Raw genomic sequence first — 24,060 nt, 5'->3', positions numbered from 1 at the left:
AACAGAAGAAAAATCTACATCAAATCAATATTTGGTGTGACCACCCTTTGCTTTCAAAACAGCATCAATTCTTCTAGGTACACTTGCACACAATTTTTGAAGGAACTCGGCAGGTAGGTTGGCCCAAACATCTTGGAGAACTAACCACAGTTCTTCTGTGGATTTAGGCAGCCTCACTTGCTTCTCTCTCTTCATGTAATCCCAGACAGACTCGATGATGTTGAGATCAGGGCTCTGTTGGGGCCGTACCATCACTCCCAGGACTCCTTGTTCTTCTTTACGCTGAAGATAGTTCTTAATGACTTTCGCTGTATGTTTGGGGTTGTTGTCATGCTGCAGAATACATTTGGGGCCAATCAGATGCCTCCCTGATGGTATTGCATGATGGATAAGTATCTGCCTGTACTTCTCAGCATTGAGGAGACCATTAATTCTGACCAAATCCCCAACTCCATTTGCAGAAATGCAGCCCCAAACTTGCAAGGATCCTCCACCATGCTTCACTGTTGCCTGCAGACACTCATTCGTGTACCGCTCTCCAGCCCTTCGGCGAACAAACTGCCTTCTGCTACAGCCAAATATTTCAAATTTTGACTCATCAGTCCAGCGCACCTGCTGCCATTTTTCTGCACCCCAGTTCCTGTGTTTTCATGCATAGTTGAGTCGCTTGGCCTTGTTTCCACGTTGGAGGTATGGCTTTTTGGCCGCAAGTCTTCCATGAAGGCCACTTCTGACCAGACTTCTCCGGACAGTAGATGGGTGTACCAGGGTCCCACTGTTTTCTGCCAATTCTGAGCTGATGGCACTGCTGGACATCTTCCGATTGCGAAGGGAAGTAAGCATGATGTGTCTTTCATCTGCTGCAGTAAGTTTCCTTGGCCGACCACTGCGTCTACGGTCCTCAACGTTGCCCGTTTCTTTGTGCTTCTTCAAAAGAGCTTGGACAGCACATCTGGAAACCCCTGTCTGCCTTGAAATTTCTGCCTGGGAGAGACCTTGCTGATGCACTATGACTACCTTGTGTCTTGTTGCTGTGCTCAGTCTTGCCATGGTGTATGACTTTTGACAGTAAACTGTCTTCAGCAACCTCACCTTGTTAGCTGAGTTTGCCTGTTCCTCACCCAGTTTTATTCCTCCTACACAGCTGTTTCTGTTTCAGTTAATGATTGTGTTTCAACCTACATATTGAATTGATGATCATTAGCACCTGTTTGGTATAATTGTTTAATCATACACCTGACTAAATGCCTACAAAATCCCTGACTTTGTGCAAGTGTACCTAGAAGAATTGATGCTGTTTTGAAGGCAAAGGGTGGTCAAACCAAATATGGATTTGATTTAGATTTTTCTTCTGTTCACTCACTTTGCATTTAGTTAATTGATGAATATAATCTATTAACATGTCTATTTTTGAAAGCATTCTTACTTTACAGCATTTTTTTACACCTGCCTAAAACTTTTGCACAGTACTGTGTATATATATATATATATATATATATATATATATATATATATATACTGTATATGATTACACTATTTTCCATATCTCTGCCTCCTTTTAAATGTTAATAAGCTGTCTCTATATTCATTGCAAACTAGGTTTAAGATGTTTTAGATTTTTTTGCTTTAAAATGATGGACTTGCTATTAGTGTACATTCTGTACTGCTATTTTATGCTGAAAAGAAAATCTGTCAGGACATCTCTTAAACTAGTGGGAAGCATAACACATGCACAATGATAAACTAACACATGGAAGGCTAAATGAGGCATCTGCTAGAATGAAGTGCAAGTTAAAATATAGGATCGGGGTTCCTGAACCACTCCTTATAACGTGGTTTAGCATCTCTGAGCTGGTGGTATATATAGCATTATTACAGATCTGTCTTTCATTTAGTTTCAGGTTTAGAAGTAGACAGTCCTGGAGGACAGAAACACACAGTAGTGATGAACAGCTTTGAGCTGTCTGGATACTTCATAGACGGCCTCTGCTGCACTATGAGCACTGTGACTTGTGCCTACACAACACTGAGTCCACACACTCAACACTGTGTGCACTCCTGTCCACCACAACTACTGTCTGCCAAGCTGAAACGAAAGACAGAGAACTTCTAGAATAATGCTTTTTCATATTGTGCGCTACAAATTGGCCTGTTTATGCTTCCACCAATCCTGGAGATATTTACATCAGAGGGTTGAGTAAATAATACATCAAGCATAAAAAAAATAAAATTAAAATGGTGGTTCAGTAAAGTTTCTTTAACTTAGCAACATACATTGGTCCCCAAGTTTTCCCCCTTTCTGGGATCACTAAATGACCAAGCATATTGCCAGGGGCAAAGGTGAAGTGCTGTGACATGGAGGCCATCTGTCCTGTTAGGTCCACAAGCTCGATGTTGTCACAAGATGAGAGCACCGACACTATGACATCACTGTTTTCAGCCCGTGAAAGAGTGCATGTTGAGTAAACCACTGTTCCTCCAGGCCGCAGCGCTTCAACAGCTGACCTGCAAGGGCAAGAAAAGCAAGACGGCATCTCAGATTGTAGGGGTGGTCACAATTCTACCTGTCGTGTACAGTACTTAATTCATGGGATTTTACTTACTGGTATCTTCATCATCAGTTTACACTGCTTCTGGTGTAATTATTATTATTATTATTATTATTTTTGTTTTCTCTTAAATACAGTGCAATTACAAATCATACACAAATGTATTGTATAAAGTATATAAAGCATAAACTTAAACGTATTTAAAAAAAAACAAACATCATTGTATGTATACAAAAAAACTGTATCAAATTATTGTACGATGTTTTCTTATATTTAAAAACAACAATATATACAGTCAACCTCAGTTAACTCGACATCCCACAGGGATACCATTTAGTGTTGACTTATCCAAGGTGTTGAGTTAACCACGGGTGCACGTGAGCCATGGCATTAACATGCATATAAGTAACAGAACTCACACGTGTACAGTATGACAGTGTTTACAAGTTTGTTTTTAGTTAAATGTCTTTATGAAAATGGTTAAAAGAACTGCAGTGCATGAATCAATTACAGTACACAGTACTGTACAAACACAGTACAACTCGTATAGTTTGATTGAAATAAGAATTCATAAAATAACTACAGCTATATTTTTACGAAAACAATCCAACCACAGACTGTTGACTATGCTTTTAGGTATTGGCTTGTACTGTCTAATTTGACGACTTAAATAGCAAAAGTTAACAAATTCACACAGAAATCAAATATTGTCGATTGTTTCGCATGCAAAAACATGCGCTGTAAAATTTGTGCTGACAAGCTAGTTATCCCGAATAACCTGAGTTTTAAAGCCAATTGAACGAGAACTCATTTTTCGCTTCTCACTCATTATGATACTGTAACCAGCTGCACTTGGTAGTTGCGAATGAACGCTCTGTTTCCAGGCAGAGGTCAGTCACGTGAAACACCTGTCAAGTTATCCACTAGTCTTTAATAGTTTTTATCCCTTCGGTACCGGTAATAAGTATCGAGTTAGGAGTAAAGTGTGGTTTCGAATTAAAAAATTAAAAAAAGAGTCAGGATGCATATATTTTATATGGAGAAATTCCGGGATCAAGACTGTCGAATTAAGCGAAGGTGTCGAGTTATCCAGCAGTCGACTGTGTGTGTGTGTGTGCGTGCGTGCGTGCTTATATATATATATATATATATATATATATATATATATATATATATTATATATATATATATATATATACAGTGCCTTGCAAAAGTATTCAGACCCCTGACCAATTCTCTCATATTACTGAATTACAAATGATACATTGAAATTTCATTCTGTTTGATATTTTATTTTAAAACACTGAAACTCAAAATCAATTATTGTAAGGTGACATTGGTTTTATGTTGGGAAATATTTTTAAGAAAAATAAAAAACTGAAATATCAGAAATATCAAATATCTTGCTTGCATAAGTATTCAACCCCCACACATTAATATTTGGTAGAGCCACCTTTTGCTGCAATAACAGCTTTAAGTCTTTTGGGGTAAGTATGTACCAGCTTTGCACACAGTGTCGGAGTGATTTTGGCCCATTCTTCTTGGCAGATTTGCTCCAGGTTTTTCAGGTTGGTTGGACGACGCTTGTGGACCCCAATTTTCAAATAGTGCCACAGATTCTCAATGGGATTGAGATCAGGACTTTGACTGGGCCACTGTAGGACATTTACCTTTTTGTTCTTGAGCCACTCCAATGTTGCTTTGGCCTTGTGCTTGGAATCACTGTCCTGCTGAAAGGTGAATTTCCTCCCAAGCTTCAGTTTTTTAGCAGACTGAAGCAGGTTCTCTTGCAGTATTTCCCTGTATTTTGCTCCATCCATTCTTCCTTCAATTTTAACAAGATGCCCAGTCCCTGCTGACGAGAAGCATCCCCACAGCATGATGCTGCCACCACCATACTTCACTGTAGGGATGGTGTGTCTTGAGGCATGGGCAGTGTTAGGTTTGCGCCACACATAGCGCTTTGAGTTTTGGCCAAAAAGTTCTATCTTGGTCTCATCTGACCACAAAACCTTTTCCCACATCGCAGCTGGGTCACTCTCATGCTTTCTGGCAAACTCCAGACGTGCTTTCAGATGGTACTTTTTGAGTAACGGCTTCTTTCTTGCCACCCTCCCATACAGGCCAGTGCTATGCAGAGCTCTTGATATGGTTGACTGGTGCACCATTACTCCACTCCCAGCCACTGAACTCTGTAGCTCCTACAAAGTGATTGTTGGCCTCTCTGTGGCTTCTCTCACAAGTCTCCTTCTTGTTTAAGCCCTGAGTTTTGAGGGACGGCCTTTTCTTGGTTGGATTATTGATCCAACTGTGCTCACTGGGATATCCAAACACTTGGATATTATTTTGTACCCTTTCCTTAATCTATGCATTTGTATTACTTTATCTCTAAGTTCTGTAGAATGCTCTTTGGTCTTCATTTTCCTTCAGATTCACAGCCTGACCAATGATCCTTCAACAATGGGGTTTGTATCCAGAAAATGTGACAGCAACTTTAATGGTTCACAGGTGGAGGCCAATGGTAAGGTAATTGTGTCCTCGTTAGGGCAATTTCTTTCATCGGTGTAAACTGGGAGTTTCCACAGCACAGGGGTTGAATACTTATGCAAGCAAGATATTTCAGTTTTTTATTTTTCTTAAAAATATTTCCCAACATAAAACCAATGTCACCTTACAATAATTGATTTTGAGTTTCAGTGTTTTAAAATAAAATATCAAACAGAACGAAACTTCAATGTACCATTTGTAATTCAGTAATATGAGAGAATTGGTCAGGGGTCTGAATACTTTTGCAAGGCACTGTACATTATATATATATATATATATATATATATATATATATATATATATATATATACACACACACACACATCTTTTTACATATTTTTGCATAACTTGACATATTATGGTATTGTTTTCCACTGATGTAGTTGAATGGTTCAAAATTACATTTTTTTCATTGATTGCAAGGGCTTTTGTATATTATTAGTGGCCAAGTATTGTGTGTTTCCTTTTCTTAAATGGTAAAATCTTCCTTTAAAAAAAAATTGTAACACTTTAGGGTTAGGTATCTGTTATAAGTGAATAGAACCAATAGCAAAAAAAAATGTGGCAAAAGTGTATAATAACTGTATTGCAAACGCAAAGCTGCCCATAACATTGATGAGACAGGCATACAAAGACTATCAGACATAGAAAGATTAACAGACCTGAAAAGACTAGATCTGTTCAAGTGATTATGAACAAGAGCAACAAAAAAATACAGTGTAGAATAGTCCTATTATTTCTAATCATATTCTAGAATTGTTAATAGCATATTTATAGATGTTTATAATCACATAACAGATACATAAAGTGTTGCCATATATATAGAACCAGGGACAGAAAAGGATCTTGTTTCTAACTTATAAGAATGAAGCCCACAAAGAACTTTATCATGTGATGCACCCACTCACAGCACAGCTAACCTTCACTGACGGAGACGGTAAATGATGCGTTTCATCGAGACTGGGAATCTTACTCAGGGGTCAGAAAGGGGTGAATTTATTGCTATTTCCAGTTAATATCTGTTCATCATGTTACTTGTAAAATGCATTACAAATCATCTATTAGATTATAGGAATATAAATATATTGATGGGCAATTAATACCTTGTCCACAGCATCCGAGGAGGGTTTCATTATCTGCCTAATGGGTGCCATTACTGTAACCAATATACCCTGTCCGGTATAGCAATGGCATGCTTTTGCATTTACACTGTAATATGAGAACACAGCTTTGTAGAAAACCTTGCTTTAACAAAAAGTGAATCCTGTGCGATCTACAAATACCTTGATTAAAATGTACTGTGCATTTTCCTCCCCTCACAAACTGATCCCAATACAAATGAATAAAACAAATAGATACAACAGGGAAGATTTACTAAGCTTGCTGCAGCAGAAAAACTGGTAGCACGGAAAACCAAACTCTTAATGTTACTTAATTTGTAAGAAACAACTTCCTTTAAGTGTAATTATGAGCCCAATATTCTAACTGAGGTACTCACTTCACAATACAGCACCAATCCTGTTGCCTTGAACATATTCTGAAATATATATCAATCATGTTTTTTTAGGTATATCTTCAAATGCCCGATTTGCAAGCTAAGCTAGGCCATTTGGACAGCTCAGTGAGTAACCTGTTCCTGTGTTCACTTAGGCATGATAGTTGATGTGACCAATGCCACACCCTGCTGCCTTCAGATTGCACCCATTCACAGCTGTGCCTACTGTGTGTTAGCATTCATTATGAGATCAAACACCAGGTTTCTTATACTGTTCCCTGCAAAAATTAGAAAATGAAGGAAAGAGAAAAGGAGGGGTCATGCAGCTGGCTAATTCGCTAGCCCTCCTAGCTCGACACAATGAAATACAATTTCCAGGCTTATCTCAAGTGAAATGAGTTTGTGCATAGACCATTTGACAGTCTTGCTTGAGAGGCCCAGGACAGAATATAAAAAAGCAAATGCATACAGAAGAATGCAGTTGGAAAACTATACAAATCAGATTATGTTTTATTCATGTCGAACCAAGATAAAAAAAATATGTTGTACTTAGAAATGATGACATTTGGATAATATAGGATGAATTTCACATGTGTAAAATACATGGCACACATTAAACACGTCGTTAAACATTCATGTTAAAATAGTTCTTCATTTAAACACACATACAGAAATTGAAATATGCTATGAATGCCACCATAGAAAATACAGGGACTACAGCACACTCTTTACTTATTTGATTTAATCCACCCCTACGCTAAATATGCCAATATGCTAAATATTGCATTACTTGCAAGACATTTCCCAGTACCTTTGAGTTCACATCCCTTCATGTTTCAAACAAAGCTTTAGCCCTCTCTTTTGTCCATGATTTTGATAAATCATCCTTGATAAAAAAAAAAAACATGACACTTTGACAACCATAGAACTTCAGTTTTTCAGGGGACTAAATGATCCCCCAGGATAAGTCAGCTAGATTTTTTGAGCATTTTACAGAACTGGGAAATCACCCAGTATTGTGCCTACCATGGGGATTTCCCTGGTGTTGTAAAATAACCTTATAAACAGCTATGACTCATCACAGCAGAATATAGGTTGATCCAATCTAAAGTCTAGACAAACATCTTGGCCAGTGGCTTCATCAGAAGTGTTATCACTCTGATTCTTAGAATTTTCAAAAAGTCTTTTTGAAGTTACAGATACATTTCATCTGTTGGATTGATTTGAGAATGTGTATACACATTCCACTAAAACACCCACCCACTGGGCTATTGGTAGATCAACAAGAATAATTGTTTTGCCATTTCAGGCAATCCAACTAGTTGTAAAACATTTCAACAAGCTCATTATAAAACACAAGAATGTAAGCAGGATGAGTGGATTTTCTATCCTGCAAAATTCCAGAAGAGCAAGCATGGTAGTGTTCTGTAAGCATCTTATTATTGTCATTGCTCTAATATTCACCAACACTACCTGTACTAGGTTAACATCTTTCAAGCCACTTCCCCTTCAGGCTGCATCTGCACTCACTGACACTAAGAGTGACAAACCCACATGCCAGCACAATCCAGTCTTGTGAACCTGCCTCAGTCTTTTCACAGGCATGGTCTCCTGTCGAGACACATTTCCTGTACAAGATGACACCCAGGACAAGCACACAGCAGGAGAAGAATCCTCTACCTGTTGAGTGCACACGGAGGCCAGACAAAAAAAAATACAGATCAACAGTAACATAAAACCTCAACTCCGCAATGATCAGGGGAAAACAGTGCTAATGAAATGCAGCAGAGTAGATATTTTTTTTTTTTTTCACTTTGACACATTTAAAGACATTTCAAATACAGTATCCATGCCTCCTCAAAGAGCTTCTGATGAATTGAAATAGAAATATGCACAACAAGACACAATTCCATTAACGGTAATAAAATAACTACTTGTCAAGGAGCATCAGAACGTGAAGGTGATTTCTACACACATGGTGCAGCAAAAAATGTTCAAATACATGAATACACAGTATTGGTTACAGAAGCACAGTATTTATAAATTAGTGGAAACCCCATCCTACTGCATGACCCATTAAAGTGCAACCTTGTTCTCCCATACATTGCTACTAAATTGAGTCTGCCTTGGATATACTCTCCAGGGGGACATTTACTACAGTGGCAACATTTGGGAGAGCAAGGTCATGCTTTGATAGGTCATTCAATGTACCGCTGTAGGATGGGGTGAACTTGAAAATAAAATGCAGTGTTATGGAAAACAATTTGATACTCATGTGATGAAAGTTTATCTACGTTATTGAGTGTATCAGAATATTGAGGTACATGGAGAAGATATGTCTGCCCTGTCAGTCCATCTGTCTTAATTGATTTAATCGTGGTGGGTGATGCAAGTCACTGGAGTAACAGGGTGGAGGCTGGGTGTGAACCAGCGACCCTGCACACCGCAAGGAGCATCTCAACCACAATGCAAAAGAGCCGCGCTCCTCTGCATTCGTGGCAATAGAGCTTTTAACCTCATGTCATCTCACCGAAGGGTGATTATATATATATATATATATATATATATATATATATATATATACCACATTTACAGTGTCATTTTTTATTTGTGGTCTCTTAGCCATGCATTAGTTCTCCCAAAATTGAAATACAAACCTCTGACCTTGTGACAACTGCATATGATGTGACATATAGATAGATAGACAGATAGATCACTTCTCTACATATCTCCAAATCTCCGAATACAAATTGCCAGATTAGCGTGACTCTGGGCAAAGGTATGATATATATGCCCAATAGTAAGTTGCAGGCAGTTGGGTGAAACAGCTTGGAATGATTGTTTTGGACTCAGCAATTTATGCATAGCGAGCGTTTTTAGATATATTGCAAGAAAAGCAATGACCTTGAAAAATGGAAACACTATTCTCATGTCCAAATAAGTAACAAGAAATAGATCAATGGGGTAAGGAGAGGTGGGTTTGGGTTGCTAGTGGCGGGGTATATTTCTTACCTGGAATTTCAGGCATTCTAATTGCCTAAAATGTAATGTTACTTTTTTGTTTTTAAATCCTGCTATAGCATCTATAACTCATTACGTTTTTACTTCAATTTGAATACCCGTGGGCAATGCGAGCAAAAAACAACAGCTGTCTTGACAGCTATTATTCAACAAAGTCACTGACCTGGTCAACCTGCGGGAAGCTTTAAACTGAATGCAGCAGAACTGGGTAACAAGCAACTCAAAGCACTGTCGCGCTCTGCAATTACACCAATAAACAGTACCTGACAATCCAGAGCATACTTTAAAGACCAAACCAACTGTTTTCATAACAGTGTGCTACCAAATACGAACTAAAGAGCACTATTTGTGTCAAATCCATTGCTAGCAATCCCTTTTTTGGGGAAATAGAAATGTATGTAACAGGCAAAATGTATTCTGCATTTATTAATGCATCATTGATACTTTATTCCATCATAAATAGTAAATATAGCTTCACCTTCATTCCATTTATCGCACTGACATTTCCACGTTTTTATTTTCTCCACCAGGTACTGAGCTGGATTCTTAGTGTAATTCCCATTTTGTTTGTTTTACTCCTGAGAAAGTAGCCCTCGAAAACAGATTCAATAGCTAAGCGACAACACAGAGCTTCTTTACTACTGAACCCTTTCTGACCACGACAAGTACGAACAAATCAGCTGCTTGCATGACCTGCATTCAGTAAAAAGTAATTTACAATCATTTCCCAACCTTCCCTGAACCACCATCTGTGACCCCCTCACTCGGCAGTCAGCCTTTGGCTCTGCGTGACTGAGGATGCGGACACATTTTTCAACACTTTGCAAAGGTTGTTTGTGATTAATCCTGCACAATATGTGTGTATTACATGGATGACTGGTGTATTTAGATAGGTTTGAAGCCTCCAGGAGAAGACATTTAAATTTGACCCCACCTCAACACATCCACATATTGCTGCTCAAAATAACCAGTTGAACATGTAAGGTAAAAGCTGAACTGGAATAATGTTCAAACACTCAATGCCCAAGAGTATTTCACAAGATAAAAACGGCCATCAGCCATTTTGTAACAACTGTATGTCGCCCTCGACCAAGAAATAAATAAATAAATAAATAAATAAATAATAACCAGTGGGTGTGAAAACTCCACGTACTGTATTAAACCTTTAAGGTACAAGGGACATGTGTGTCCCACAAATACAATGATGCTACCTTTCTTATTTTTACAATGAGGTGCACCAAACAGGGCTTAAAAATGTACTGACAGGTTGGATTTAAATGGTCAGTTTGCTTGTGCTAGTTGAGTTACTCTCAATTGTAGTTTAAGAAGAAACCGTCTGAACAGCCGCTCAGTTCCTTGTTTACCTTACGGGGTTAAGCTACAGGCACTGCTACACAACTGTAAGGAAGGTCTGTGAAACCGCTTAGGCAAAATAATCGGCTTCATACTTCTTTCTGGTGACATGCTATGCATTTTCCTGTTAACTTTGGAGCGAAGAGAAAAACTCAAGCTCTGGTTCTTGAGTGTATAGTAACATTAAAGGAACAAAAGAGGTACAGGAATACTAGCAGTGAGGTGCCATGTTTAGGAGTACCTTTAGAATAATGGCCTATTCAAAAAGACCACCTCAAATAGGTGAATACACTGATTAGTGTGACAGACTGACTGGCACATACAGGAACACAGATCACACATGTCTCAGAACTGAAAAATGACTGGAATAAATATATGCCCATTTGTTCAGTACAGGACACTGAAAGTTTTTAATTAGTTATCCTAGGATTGTCTTTCTGCAGAGTTACGCAGAGCAGAAAGAGATACATACCCTGTTTTACTTAAACATCTGATTTCATGTTGGTTTTCTTGTCTTTTGACTTTTTAAGACACTCTAAGAGGCTGTAGAGTATGCTGTTCAATGTGCTGTAGTTTATTCATCTGCTTTAAGCCCCTGAGCAGTGCAATAAAAGGTTGATTTAATTAAATCAGTAATAACATTTATATAAAAAAAACCCACAGGAATGATGCATGCTGCCTTTCAACAAGTTCTCAAATTGGATTTTACATGCTAGATACTGAATTGAGATCACTTGTGTTTTATATATTATTGATTTCTTCAGAGGAGGAAATAGGGGACATGATACATGACTGTAATAAGACAAAGACTTCTAATATAAATTTTTCTCTTCTCTTCTAGTGATGTGTAAATATGAAATGTATACCCCTTCTGTTCTCCCCCGAATTCTTAATACTTGTCTCTTGATGTTACAAACAGCATACAGTACAGCTACTAATAATTCAAATAATTCTATTATTATAGATTCTCATTTGATGGTTGATTTTCAAATATACAAAGTCAGTTTTCCAGAATACAGCCGTACACTATTTAAGAATGCCCTTCTCTCCAATTGTAAAACAAAAAAACAGTAGGTGCCTAGCATAGAATTGTTTGAAGATTAGCCCTCCTCTCCTCGTACATGCAGTTCACCTGAGCAGTTGTTTCTGTAAAGCAGGTAACTTATCTCTTTGTTCGATCCTAGTTCCAGCCTGCACATCATCTGAAGAGAACAGCCAGCTCCGATCATTGGAGCACGGTGCATCCACTAGCACCTTAGTACAAAAAAAGAAAAAAACAACAGTACTTTAGTGCTCGCCACACACTTATCTGAATTAACAGTCCACCTTACATTCTGAGGCTCAACTCTGAGACGTTACGTATCAAAGTCGTGGATGTATTAGCGCCCTTTTCTTGGGCTGGGATTCAAAGAGAAAGGGTGTAATTACTCCAGGGAATCTGGAATGGAGGAGAAGCTGATTTCAAAGCATCGAAGCAAGTTGCACTTCACGTAGTACAGCTCCTTTGCCTAATGGAAGTTTCTAATAAATTAGTGCCAATCTCAATGATTCAATCCAGCTTTGTCCTCCAAATTATGTTAAACGTGTATTTGATCTGTAATGGTATTTTTTTTTCCCCATTGCATTTCTAAACAATAAGATTGGCAAACATATCTTGCACTATATTCCATGCTCTACATCCCATTGAAGGGATGCATCCTGCACAAGTGAGTTGCTTCTGGAAGTAGGAGTCCTTGTAGGAGAAATAAGCATACAGTAATCTGTCCTGTATCCACCAGTTACATATCTGCCCAAACCGTTTATCCGTCATGATCAAGCTCTTCAGCAACATTACCCATGTGTACAGAGCCAATGCAAACTGGCTACAGGAAAGTAAACACAAGTTGTGCTTACAATTGAAAAAAGTTGGAAATATTTTTCTGGAAAAGGGAATTACCAGGGATAAAATAGCACACGATTTTGGAACTGGAAAGAGCACTGTGACAGATATTAAAAGGTCTGCCTGAGATGGGATCAAGCTGTGTTTGCTTGGTTTGTTCAAGCACGGAATAAGGGAATTCCAATTTCAGGACCCATTTTGTGTGAGAGAGTCCAGTTTTGATAGTAATGGCAGCTAAAAAGCAAACCTTCAAACAAATCCGCATTCAAGACTGTTTTGCTCCAACATAGTAAAGTAAGAACTACACATTTAATTTGTATTGTAACTTCAGTTACTTTGCCTACTTTATATTGTATGATCAAATGGACACTACTTGCATTTTTTTCCCTGTAAACCTATGCATTTATAAGTGTATACAGCACTAACACCCTGCATCTTTCTAAACAAGGGATTTAGGGGAGCTCCCGAATAAAAATAACTCAAACTCCCAGAGCTAGATGCGTCGACTCACATTGGACTCTCACATTCACACTCACATACTAATCACTGCTTTTCCTAGGACTGATGTGTTTTCAATGGCAGCTTATAATTCCTTCATGCGACTTCATGCTGACCGGAAGTGCAGCACTGAAGTATTTACAATGAGCGTTCAATAAATATTCTGCAGCAGTTTCAATAAATTAGCAGTAAGAAATGGAATTCACCTTTACCATAGTGCAGTAGTTTTCAAACTTTTTAGGCCCCGTACCCCTTTCCAAATAATATAGTCTACCTGTGTACCCCCGTTTGAGATAGGGTCATAACTGGGGTGTCATTTGCTACAGGGCAGTTGCCCCTCCCAGACCTTGGTTTGCTCCCCCCCCCCAGACGATCTACATGACATTATGTCTTCCACTTTTTGACCCCCTCCCCGCCCCCCACCCCAACAAGGAGGGATTCACTTGCAGAAGAAACTACTAATATATTGCTTATGTCCAGGTACAATTAATTATACATGCTTTAAACTTTGAAAAAGGTACCATAGATTTGAAAACAAATTTAGGCTCATGTGTAGGGCTGTGCTGTGCGTGTTCGGGCTTGCATAGCTGCTCTATAAACTTATCGTTGTCTTTTTCACAGTGGATCTGCAAAAAATAACATTTAAGGTTGTACACTACAGTACTAGATACACTCTGGTAGGCAATGTTACACGTGAAAATGAATGCAATACATTTCTTTACAGCGAGTGATTTGACGCAGGCCAGCTGCCTGCTCAACTCAACAATACTGTTATTTAAAAACTAAGATAAAACACTCAACTGATTATACTACTAACACAGAACATTTAAACTCCTGAAAGTAAACTTTCCTTGTAAATACTGCACGTTTTTAAAAGAAGCAACATCAACGTCGTTGGGTTATTTTCTTTTTTTTTTTTAGCCCATGACTGCAGTAACCAACCAATTAGCCATGTGCGCGGTCAACACTCACTCACTGTCAGCAGCCAGCTGGGTTTTTATAGAGTTAACCTCACTCAACAGAAAGGAAACGTACACCAGTATGGCTGTGGTTTTATTTGAAAGGAGATTCAAGATTGTTGATTCGATTGTTACGTCGCAAAGTACTACACCCTGGTAAAATGCGTTGTCTGCCATTACAGGATTTTTCTCGTGTACCCATGATGAGAGCTCGCGTACCCCAGTTTGAAAACCACAGCCATAGTGCATTTTTCACATAGGTCTGATATCAATGAAATGGTAGCAATAGAGTGCCTAGCATCCCTATACAATCTTCAAACCAAAACTAAAAGGCTCTATCTGTTCTCTTTCAAGCACAGTGATACCTGTATGGACCCATTAAATGAGATGCTTGCATATCAATGAACCAGCACCAGTATTTTAACGTGTTATATAATAAATATATGCATAAGCTCATTGAAACTCTGAATGAAAGCTGATACTGAGCTCTTATCCCACAGCGAGGTATTGCATTAGACAGAACAGATACACAGAGGTGTTCATTAGCCGGTGCTCTCCAATGGTAATTGGATGTATTCATTAGAATATACACTTGTACATCAGCCACGGTCGTGTGATCGCTTACCACAAATCAGAGGGCTCCCCCCCAGAAGTCATTTTATAAGCTTGCAGTTATGTGGGCTGTTTGTGTTTATTTACCACAGCCTCCACTCAAATGCCCAACAGGCAGTGAATATGTCACATACTTTACATATACGTGGCAGGTTTATATGAAGCAGAAATCAAACATAGAGAAATAATGCAAGCAGAGTGTCTGGATAATATCAAGCTATTGTACCCTGGAGGCAAGGGCCCACCGCAGAGGCAAGAGCCCACCCTGGGAATCACCGCCTGAACTCATGGGGTGAACTAAACCCAGACGGTTTTTCTTTTTTCTTCAGTGCTTCATGTGGGTCTCTAATAAAGACCAGCAAATCAGCATGAGCAGGATTCGAACCAGAAAGCTCCTGATTGTATGATTGTATACCCTGCACGCCCGCACCTTTACCTGATGAGGCACTGAGCTTTCCGCTGTGTCAGCATGCCAGGAGTAACTCAGTGTCTAGCTACACCCGTGAGAAATGCTTATATATATAGTTGTTAATATATAAAAAGACTACCAGAACATGAGCTTCACAATACTTACAGTGGATGAATAGTTTCTCATTTACAAAGAAAGTACTCCAGAAACAGGGATTGAGCTTATGTATAAGTTAGTGGATAAATACAAAACAAATCGAACAAAATGTTTTTGGGGTCCCTGCATTTATTTGTACGTGCTAATTATGTTGCAGTTCCGCTGTAAAGTATCTATTTGTATTTGTGTGGTGGTGTTGTTGAAACACCCAGGCGCCAATGCCACGATGGACACATTTCTGCGTTTTCTTTTGATGAATCGCCAGCTATTGGGATTCAGCCATAGAGCTGACTTAAGAGAGCGCAGCATACTGAAGTATGATGTGTCAGACTTATATCCATCCTTTTTCTTTTATGATGTCCCATAGGCTGTATCTTTGGACCTTCATTATTTTCTGTTGATTGTTACTCAGGCTCCCTAGCTGGTTTAGTGCATGGTATTATACTTGACACTGATGATAATGTCACATCACTCACAGATGCTTTATTGTCTGCCCTAAGAGAAAAGGCAGTTTTCCGATTTAATAAATCTTATCCACTGGGGGAAAACTAAACAAAAAACTGCCTCCAATTAAATACAAATATATATATCAAACCCCTAAGCCCCTGATGCGCGGAGTGTTTATTCATCAAAACTCTGATATAATTGTTTTCGTACTTTCCAGTGAATACAAGGTTTAGTTTTGCTTTTATTTTATTATACTCTCCAGAAGAAGTGGTCGTGGGAGGAGGTGTAATCCAGCTACTTATCTGCAGCTCTTCCTGTTCGAACTTGGCAGGTTTCATTAAATGGTGTATCCAAGCAATCGAAGTGTAAAGCTTTCCTTTGGACAGATTTGTAGATGTCATCTCCCAATAGATGACTCAACTGCTCAGTGAGACGGTGGGCCCTATTCCAAGTTTGAACTCATTAGTTTGCTTTAAACAATGTATTTTTAAATGAATAAAATCCAGTTTTCTGATCACAACTGGGCTGGCTCCTCAGTATGTACAAGTATGTTTAAAGTGTGACTTGTATGTTTGACCACCTATTGTATGACCAGCTATTTATCTAAAGACAGTGGACATAATAACGCAAAACTGCTTATTGAAACAAAAACCTGATCATAACAAGAGTGTTCCTAGCATCAGTACTACTGCATTCTACTGATGCAATTATTATGCAACAGCTCCCCCCACTGGAGAAAGTTGCAGCATAAAGCTGCAGTCTCCCACACTGTGCAATTAGATACTACGTGTACTTAATTAGGAGTCTATTAACACAGCTGTGCACATTTTTAGCTTTCTGTGCTAGCTTGGTTGACAGGTTAACTTTAACAGTAAGGGCACAGATGTTATCCTCCCTTGAAACCTTGTATTTCATCTTGTGAGCCAAACCGACATGCTCACGCTAGCAGTAATATGCTAGAAACGTCACTGCCAAGCTCTGGTACAGTAAGTTTTCATGCACAAACGGATATGTGAATGCAATGAGGAGATTTAGTCTGTACTTATCAACTCTGAAGCAGTTGGGTTCTCTTTTTGAAGATTATTCTTCCACAGAAAAGAAAGCATTAGAAACTCACTGTCCCAGCTGTATAAATCCATCCAATTTACAGAGACACTAGTTACGCAGGATAATCCTGTATCTTACATAGATGAAGCAGGGCAGGGTTAACCTTTATTTAAGTTATTTTTGAAAAAGTAAAGATGACTTGTTAATCGTACCTTGTCATACATTCCTGGTTCACTTTCTCCAATGTGTCTTCCATCTAGATTAGATACCATGACTGCACTATACAGGTCTGTGGGTAAAAACGATTCCAGGGTCTGCTTCAGCCACTTCCACCTCAGGATGTCCCATTCATTGCAATGCAGGATACCTGAATACATATTAACCATCTTCAATGACAATTACCTGAACTCTTTTGTTTTCAGTTTGAGCCTTACATTCACATTCCACCTGCTGCACATAGGAAACTAAGTGGGGTTCCTATTAACTGTAACACAGGAAGTGAATGGATGAGAAGCGGACATGAAGGACTATGTCACTCTGAAAGTCAAACAGCCAAGCTCATGCTTATACCTAACATTTTTAACAAGATAATTGCAGGGAAACAAATATGTAAAAACTATTACTAAAACCAAATTGGGGACTGCACCTTTAAAAAAAAATCTATGTGTTTAAAAAGTCCTTACCTGAAGCAGCTACACTTGGTTTTGAACATGTTTGCACAATACAGTCTGCATCAGTTTTATAAGGATAAATGTATGCATGCAGCTTAAATCTGCACACTGGTCTAACTAAAACACTTAGGAAATACACAGATTAAACTGGATTTGTTAGAGTATTTTACAGCATTAGGGAAGCCCCCTGGATTGAATTAACAAGATAGTTATCCCTGCATTACCCCTAAAATTTAAGTAGTTGATTAAAAAACAACAAAGGGATTTCCTTGTGCTGCATATACAAAAAATACATAGTTTAAGTGCCTAATACTGAAAAAGCTAAATAAGTTGGACCAAGATATAGGCTAAATATTTGTATAGTCTGTAAGATTACTGGTCTGCTGTTCTGAGTGGATATAATTTCTATACAACCAGATGAGTTTACAGATTGAGAGTAGTTATACAGTTCTACAGTGTTGAAAGTGTTTAAATGATGCATCTCTACACATTTTATTTCACAGTATTTCCAATGGTGCTAGACTAATTGTGTTACGACAACACAATGACAATTAAAATATGACTCGTTCAGAAGCCTTCTCTGTAAAATGACGGGTTACCTGGAGTAACTGTCTGCAATATTGCAATGGATTTGCCTCCAGGGGCAGAACACAAGTCCAATATTGTGTCTCCATCCCTCGCCTCCAAGGCCAGAACTGGGAGAAGAGAGGCTGCATTGAGGAGGTAGTACTGCTTGAGCTTTCCGGGCCGGTGCTGCTGGGATGGGAGTCTGGACTGAGTCTTGCTGACAAAGCACTGCAAGGAGCTGTGTGAGGAGCCTGGGGCATCCTTCAGGAGACTGGAGTATCCCTGACACTTGAGACTCTGCATCATTTCAACAGAGAGGCTGAACCTGTTCATCATCACAGCGTACTGCCAGCCTGAAGGACATAGTAGTGCCTCCCTGAAAGAGTGCAGCAGACCCACAACTTCAAAGATATTCATTTCACAAGTTTAACCAGGACAGGACTCACTGAGGCAACGGCAATGCAAAAAACAAACAAACAAAAAACTGCTATATCTCCACTGTAGTGAATTATGTTTGTATTCATTTCATAGACATCACAATAACTATATATATATATATATATATATATATATATATATATATATATATATATATAAATACATTAAACTAATTATAATAACATTTAAATATTAGATCCAGTTCAATTCATATTGGTGAAACTTTTACTTGTCATTATACTTCATAACAATAAAGAGTTTTAACTACTCTCTGCCCCTCCAAATGTACTGCATATATGCATGCACATAATGTAGGCTGTCTAAACTTTGATGCATTTTTTTGTACTTATTACATATGTCATACAGTACTGTGTTATATAATATATAAACATGCCTACACCCAAACACATCAGTCCAGTTCCACATTTCCAAAAACGGACTGTCCTAACTATGACTGCTAGAACTACAGATTGGGGCGTGTGGTAGTGCAGCCTGTGTACAAACGCAGTCCCTCGTATTACAGATATTCTTTATAAACTGCATTCCATTAGTTACCTGGCTGTGCTCCATGCTTCTCCAAGTTCATCATAGTACTGCTGATCAAAGTGCTGTAGAACAACTTGGCAAATCTGCTTCTGCGGGGTCTATTACAAGACAGGATCTACTTTAACTGTTGCAGATCGGTATGAACAACAATAAGTGAATAACATCAATAATAATAATAATAATAATAATAATAATAATAATAATTATTATTATTATTATTATTATTATTATTATTATTATTATTATTATTATTATTAATGACATGCTGGTTTAAAAAAAATCCAGTTTTACTTCTCTTCATATTTATTCAATGTATTCATTTTTTTCTTACCCTCTTACAGCTTTTGTCACCTGTCGAGTTTCCTCGTGTTCCATTCTTATTTAAATAAGTATTGCAATCGTATTTTGAGGTATGACACAGGCCCGGTTTTTGGGATGGAACCGCATAACAGTCTCGCGTTTTGATTGGTCCATGTCTGTCACATGAATATGTCGTCACACGAGTGGAAAAGCATGCAGGCATTTTTAACATTGTGATCAGAGAGAGAGAGAGAGTGATCTGCTTTCCACAACCTTACCATTAAAATATAATGTGGTATTACGCTGTACTGATATAACAAACTATGGGTGATTACTTTATATGAATTATCATGTTATGCACGAATGTAAGAATTGGCTTTCTGTGGTGTTGTACTTTTTTCTTTCAAGTAGCATATATCAGTAATCGTTTTTGCGATATATTTTAATATAAAATGTATACTATTGCAGTTTTGTTAGAGGATACATTAGTTTATCTCTAATGTAATCACAGTTTTACATATAGACTGCCCCTGTTTCCATTCATGTCGCAAATTCTGGACCGCTTTGCTTTTCAGATAATGTCCCAAATTCTGTGCCGATTTGGTTTGCAGATAACGTCCCGCATTCTGGGCTGCTTTGCATTTTCGAATTCAGCCCAGTTTTGAGGACTCAGCTGACAGCCGAGCTTCTAAGTCATCCATGCACAGTTTACCATAAACTGGATCGTGAATTCATTTGAGAGTAACCCTTAGTAATCTTTTTTTTTTTTTTTATGAAAAAACAAATAAAATGTAAATGTTAAAAAAACGTATTTCTTATTACATGAAGAAACTACATTGCACTGAAATAGATACATGAAAATTAATTAAAGCAGTCGTTTTCCTTTATTAAAGACTAATATTAAAACACATCCGAAAAAAGGACATTCATTTTCTTATGTAACGTCCATCAATATATTGTAGTGTTTCATGTTCTTTTTGGACAGAAATGAGACTGCAACTGTGAGTAGATGAAGGCCGTTTATTTTGACAATAATTAAATAATCACAAAATAAAATCATAAAGTGAGGGTAAGGAGACTGGGAGTCGACAGTGAAAATAAATGATTGTAGTAATTTTTCTTTTACCCTACCCTTCCCAGTCTTTTCCCCGCCCCTCTTTTGCGCAAAACCTGCACTCTAATTCCCCTCCACACACGTGTACCACCATGCAACCCCGGCACGCACACACCATCATGCAACCCCTGCACCCATACACCCACCATGCAACCCCTGCACGCACACACCACCATGCAACCCCTACATGCATACACCAATATGCAACCCCTGCATGCACACCACCATGCAACCCCTGCACGCACACACCACCATGCAACCCCTGCATGCATACACCCACCTTAGCAATTTTTTGCAAAATATATTTTCGGGTATTCAGCCTCATTCATGTCTATGGCAGGGTTGAAAAACACATTTCAGGCATATCTCTCGAACCTGAGCACGTAGAACCACCATTCAAAGTGATATAGACTCAGGGGAGCACCCCAAACCACCCCCTAAGACGGTGTGGTGGTTCACCCAAAAACTCATGTCATGACAAAAAAATTCATTTTTCCAAGCCGTCCTGGTATCTGAACCATGAAAATGGTGACTCCTTGTGCGGGGCTCCATGGAGCCCCGCCACAAAAAAAAAATCAAGTTCCTAACCCCCACAGAACCCGAGATACGCCCTGTCAAAAATATCCAAAAACTCCCCTTTTCGGGGTCATATCTCCATGACCCTGGGGCCTTGAAACTGGGTTGAACTTCCTAGGGTCATGTCTGGGGGCCCTCTTTCACAGGGAGCCACCCATTTTCAAATGCTACATTTTCAACAAATTTACACATTTTCAGCATGATGGCATGTCAAGGTTGCATTTCCAATAGCTTTTGAGCTCCAGGTTGGCAAAAAAAAGTCTAAAATGGTGTCCTTTCTAGCTGGGGACACGTCGCTTGGAGGGATCAACAGGGGCCCCGAGGTGGACCTCCGTACCGATTTTCAAGTCTCGGGGACCCCCGGAACCTGAGATATAGCACCCTGAAAAATGTCTATGGGAAATTCCATTATAAAACCCCTTTGGGGCAACGCCCACCATCTGGCGGTGGGGTGGCGTATGAACCCGTGGCTAATACAATACAATAGGATTTATTTGAAGTTGTTGAAGGGCACTGGTCTCTTAAACCCAGAAGCTCTGATAAACCCCTACGCCTCACTATATATTGATGGACATTACATAAGCAAATGAGATGTTCTTTTTTTTTTTTTTTTGGTATACCATGTTCCTAAATGTTTTCTGGGGAGAGTAAAAAATACATTAACTTTGATTCATGTACTAAGGGTTAGTCTTAAATGAATTAACGGTCCAGTTTATGGTAAACTGTGCATGCAGAAATTGGGATGTTATCAGAGCGGCCCAGAATTTGGGACGTTATCTGCAAACCAAAGCGGCCCAGAATTTGGGACGTTATCTGCAAACCAAATCGGCCTAGAATTTGGGACGTTATCTGCAAACCAAAGCGGCCCAGAATTTGGGATGTTATCTGCAAACCAAATCGGCCAGAATTTGGGACGTTATCTGCAAACCAAAGCGGCCCAGAATTTGGGACGTTATCTGCAAACCAAATCGGCCAGAATTTGGGACGTTATCTGCAAACCAAAGCGGCCCAGAATTTGGGACGTTATCTGCAAACCAAATCGGCACAGAATTTGGGACATTATCTGAAAAGCAAAGCGGCCCAGAATTTGCGACGTAAATGAAAACAGGGGCAGTCTATATGTAAAACTGTGATTACATTAGAGATAAACTTCCTCTAACAAAACTGCAATAGTGTATACATTTTATATTAAAATATATCGCAAAAACGATTATTGATATATGCTACTTTAATGAAAAAAGTACTCCACCACAGAAAGCCAATTCTTACATTCGTGCATAACATGATAATTCATATAAAGTAATCACCCATAGTTTGTTATATCAGTACAGCGTAATACCACATTATATTTTAATGGTAAGGTTATGGAAAGCAGATCACTCTCTCTCTGATCACAATGTTAAAAATGCCTGCATGCTTTTCCAGTCGTGTGACGACATATTCATGTGACAGACATGGACCAATCAAAACGCGAGACTGTTATGCGGTTCCATCCCAAAAACCGGGCCTGTGTCATACCTCCGTATTTTCTTTCAACTGTATCTGCGGCAATGCTGGTGTATCTACACATCCAACTCACACTGTAAACGTCTCGAACAAAAACAGCAAAGCATTTTTGTAAACTTGCATGCAGGCGTTGCATTTTAACTGCGTTTCCATTTATGTTGTCCTTTTTCAACACAACATTTTTCTTTTTCTTTTTTTTTTTTTAGACCAAAAATTGTTTTCCACAAAGCGGAACACTTTCTCGACTGGAACAAGTTCATCTGATAAATACTTCCCCTTCTTCCATTTATCACTCAGGTTCCGCTTCCAGTATTCTTACACTAGCGATTCGGTTACTTATGATCTTGTTGATAAATACTTCTTGTCAATAAGCTTGTCTAATTTGAATTACCAAGTTTCTTTTCTAGTTTTGCATTATACAGGAGAGTGTTGGTTCAAAATAAAACCCATTTGTTTTACTGTGGTTTTCTGGATACATTTAACCTCCACTGAGTTTCAGAAAGGCTTTTGAAATTGTATCCCGCCGATCAAGAACAGTGCTTCCACAACTGAGTGCTGTTCCCTGCGAGACTCATCTGCAGATGAGAAGATGCTGTTTTCTGTGCTGCCACTCAGATTGCGAGGGCCCTTGCTCAGTGATGAGAAGTTAAGGTGCAATTGAGAGGAGTCTCGAGTTCAGTGAATCAAAACAGCCATGAATTGTGCAATGCACAGAAGAGTGCCTCCCACAATAGGGGAGTGAATTTGAAATACGTGACAATAATAATAATAAACTCCAATTTTTATTTTTTTTCAACTCACCAAGAAACTTATATCACGGATCATTGCACCTTTACGACACTACATTATGACAGTATTAATATAATTATGTGTTTTTGTATTTTTATTTGGTGGGATGATGACTAAAATACATTAGAACCTTACTTTGGTCCTAGATATGTTGTGTAAATACATTTTTAACTGGTATCTGCAATACACCATACTAAAATTAGCACTTGTAAGTGAAGGAAAGGTATGGATTTTAAAATGATCTTTCACAATCTTACACCCATTAACCCAAACTAAAACAATGGCATGTTATTTTATTGTTCATGCCATTTACTGGCCTAAACTATGTTAATTATACACTGTATTTATGAGACTGAAAATTAATTCTAAAAACATAATGCAAGAGAAGAAATTGTATTATTTGTTATATAATAAAAATATCATTTTTTTGGAATAAAATGTATTTTAATGCACAAAGTTTGCTTGTTTTGCTATAATTATTAAACATGTTTGTTTTTTACCCAAAAGGTGAAATTGAATACTGGTTGCAGTATTTTTGTTATTAAAAATGTACACTAATGTGAACTGATGTAAAAGCGAGA

The 24,060-nt window shown here is 38.4% G+C and overlaps 1 protein-coding gene across 1 annotated transcript; it reads right to left on the bottom strand.

The window, feature by feature from the left end:
- Nucleotides 1-1,527: 1,527 nt before the first annotated feature.
- On the bottom strand, nucleotides 1,528-23,350 carry LOC117405618 (tRNA (cytosine(34)-C(5))-methyltransferase, mitochondrial). Its single transcript, XM_059030319.1, has 7 exons — nucleotides 22,714-23,350; nucleotides 19,526-19,601; nucleotides 19,204-19,292; nucleotides 18,243-18,586; nucleotides 17,185-17,339; nucleotides 12,098-12,219; nucleotides 1,528-2,505 (listed from the first exon to the last, which is right to left on the bottom strand). Exons 1-7 carry the CDS (start codon nucleotides 22,824-22,826, stop codon nucleotides 2,244-2,246), a joined length of 1,161 nt encoding a protein of 386 aa, XP_058886302.1. The 5' UTR covers nucleotides 22,827-23,350; the 3' UTR covers nucleotides 1,528-2,243.
- Between the last annotated feature and the right edge of the window lie 710 nt (nucleotides 23,351-24,060).

This window comes from Acipenser ruthenus, chromosome 9 (assembly GCF_902713425.1).
Source record: "Acipenser ruthenus chromosome 9, fAciRut3.2 maternal haplotype, whole genome shotgun sequence".
Classification (NCBI taxonomy): domain Eukaryota; kingdom Metazoa; phylum Chordata; class Actinopteri; order Acipenseriformes; family Acipenseridae; genus Acipenser; species Acipenser ruthenus.
This window is presented reverse-complemented; position numbering and strand designations above follow the sequence as displayed.

Bases quoted from the DNA above. Each gene is read 5' to 3' on its own strand.
- LOC117405618 (XM_059030319.1), bottom strand. From the start codon at position 22,826: ATGCAACGCCTGCATGCAAGTTTACAAAAATGCTTTGCTGTTTTTGTT. The intron at 19,602-22,713 runs AAAATACGGAGG...GTGTCATACCTC, and splicing joins GCCGCAGATACAGTTGAAAG to AAAATACGATTGCAATACTT. The intron at 17,340-18,242 runs GTAACCCGTCAT...ATATGTATTCAG, and splicing joins ATTGCAGACAGTTACTCCAG to GTATCCTGCATTGCAATGAA.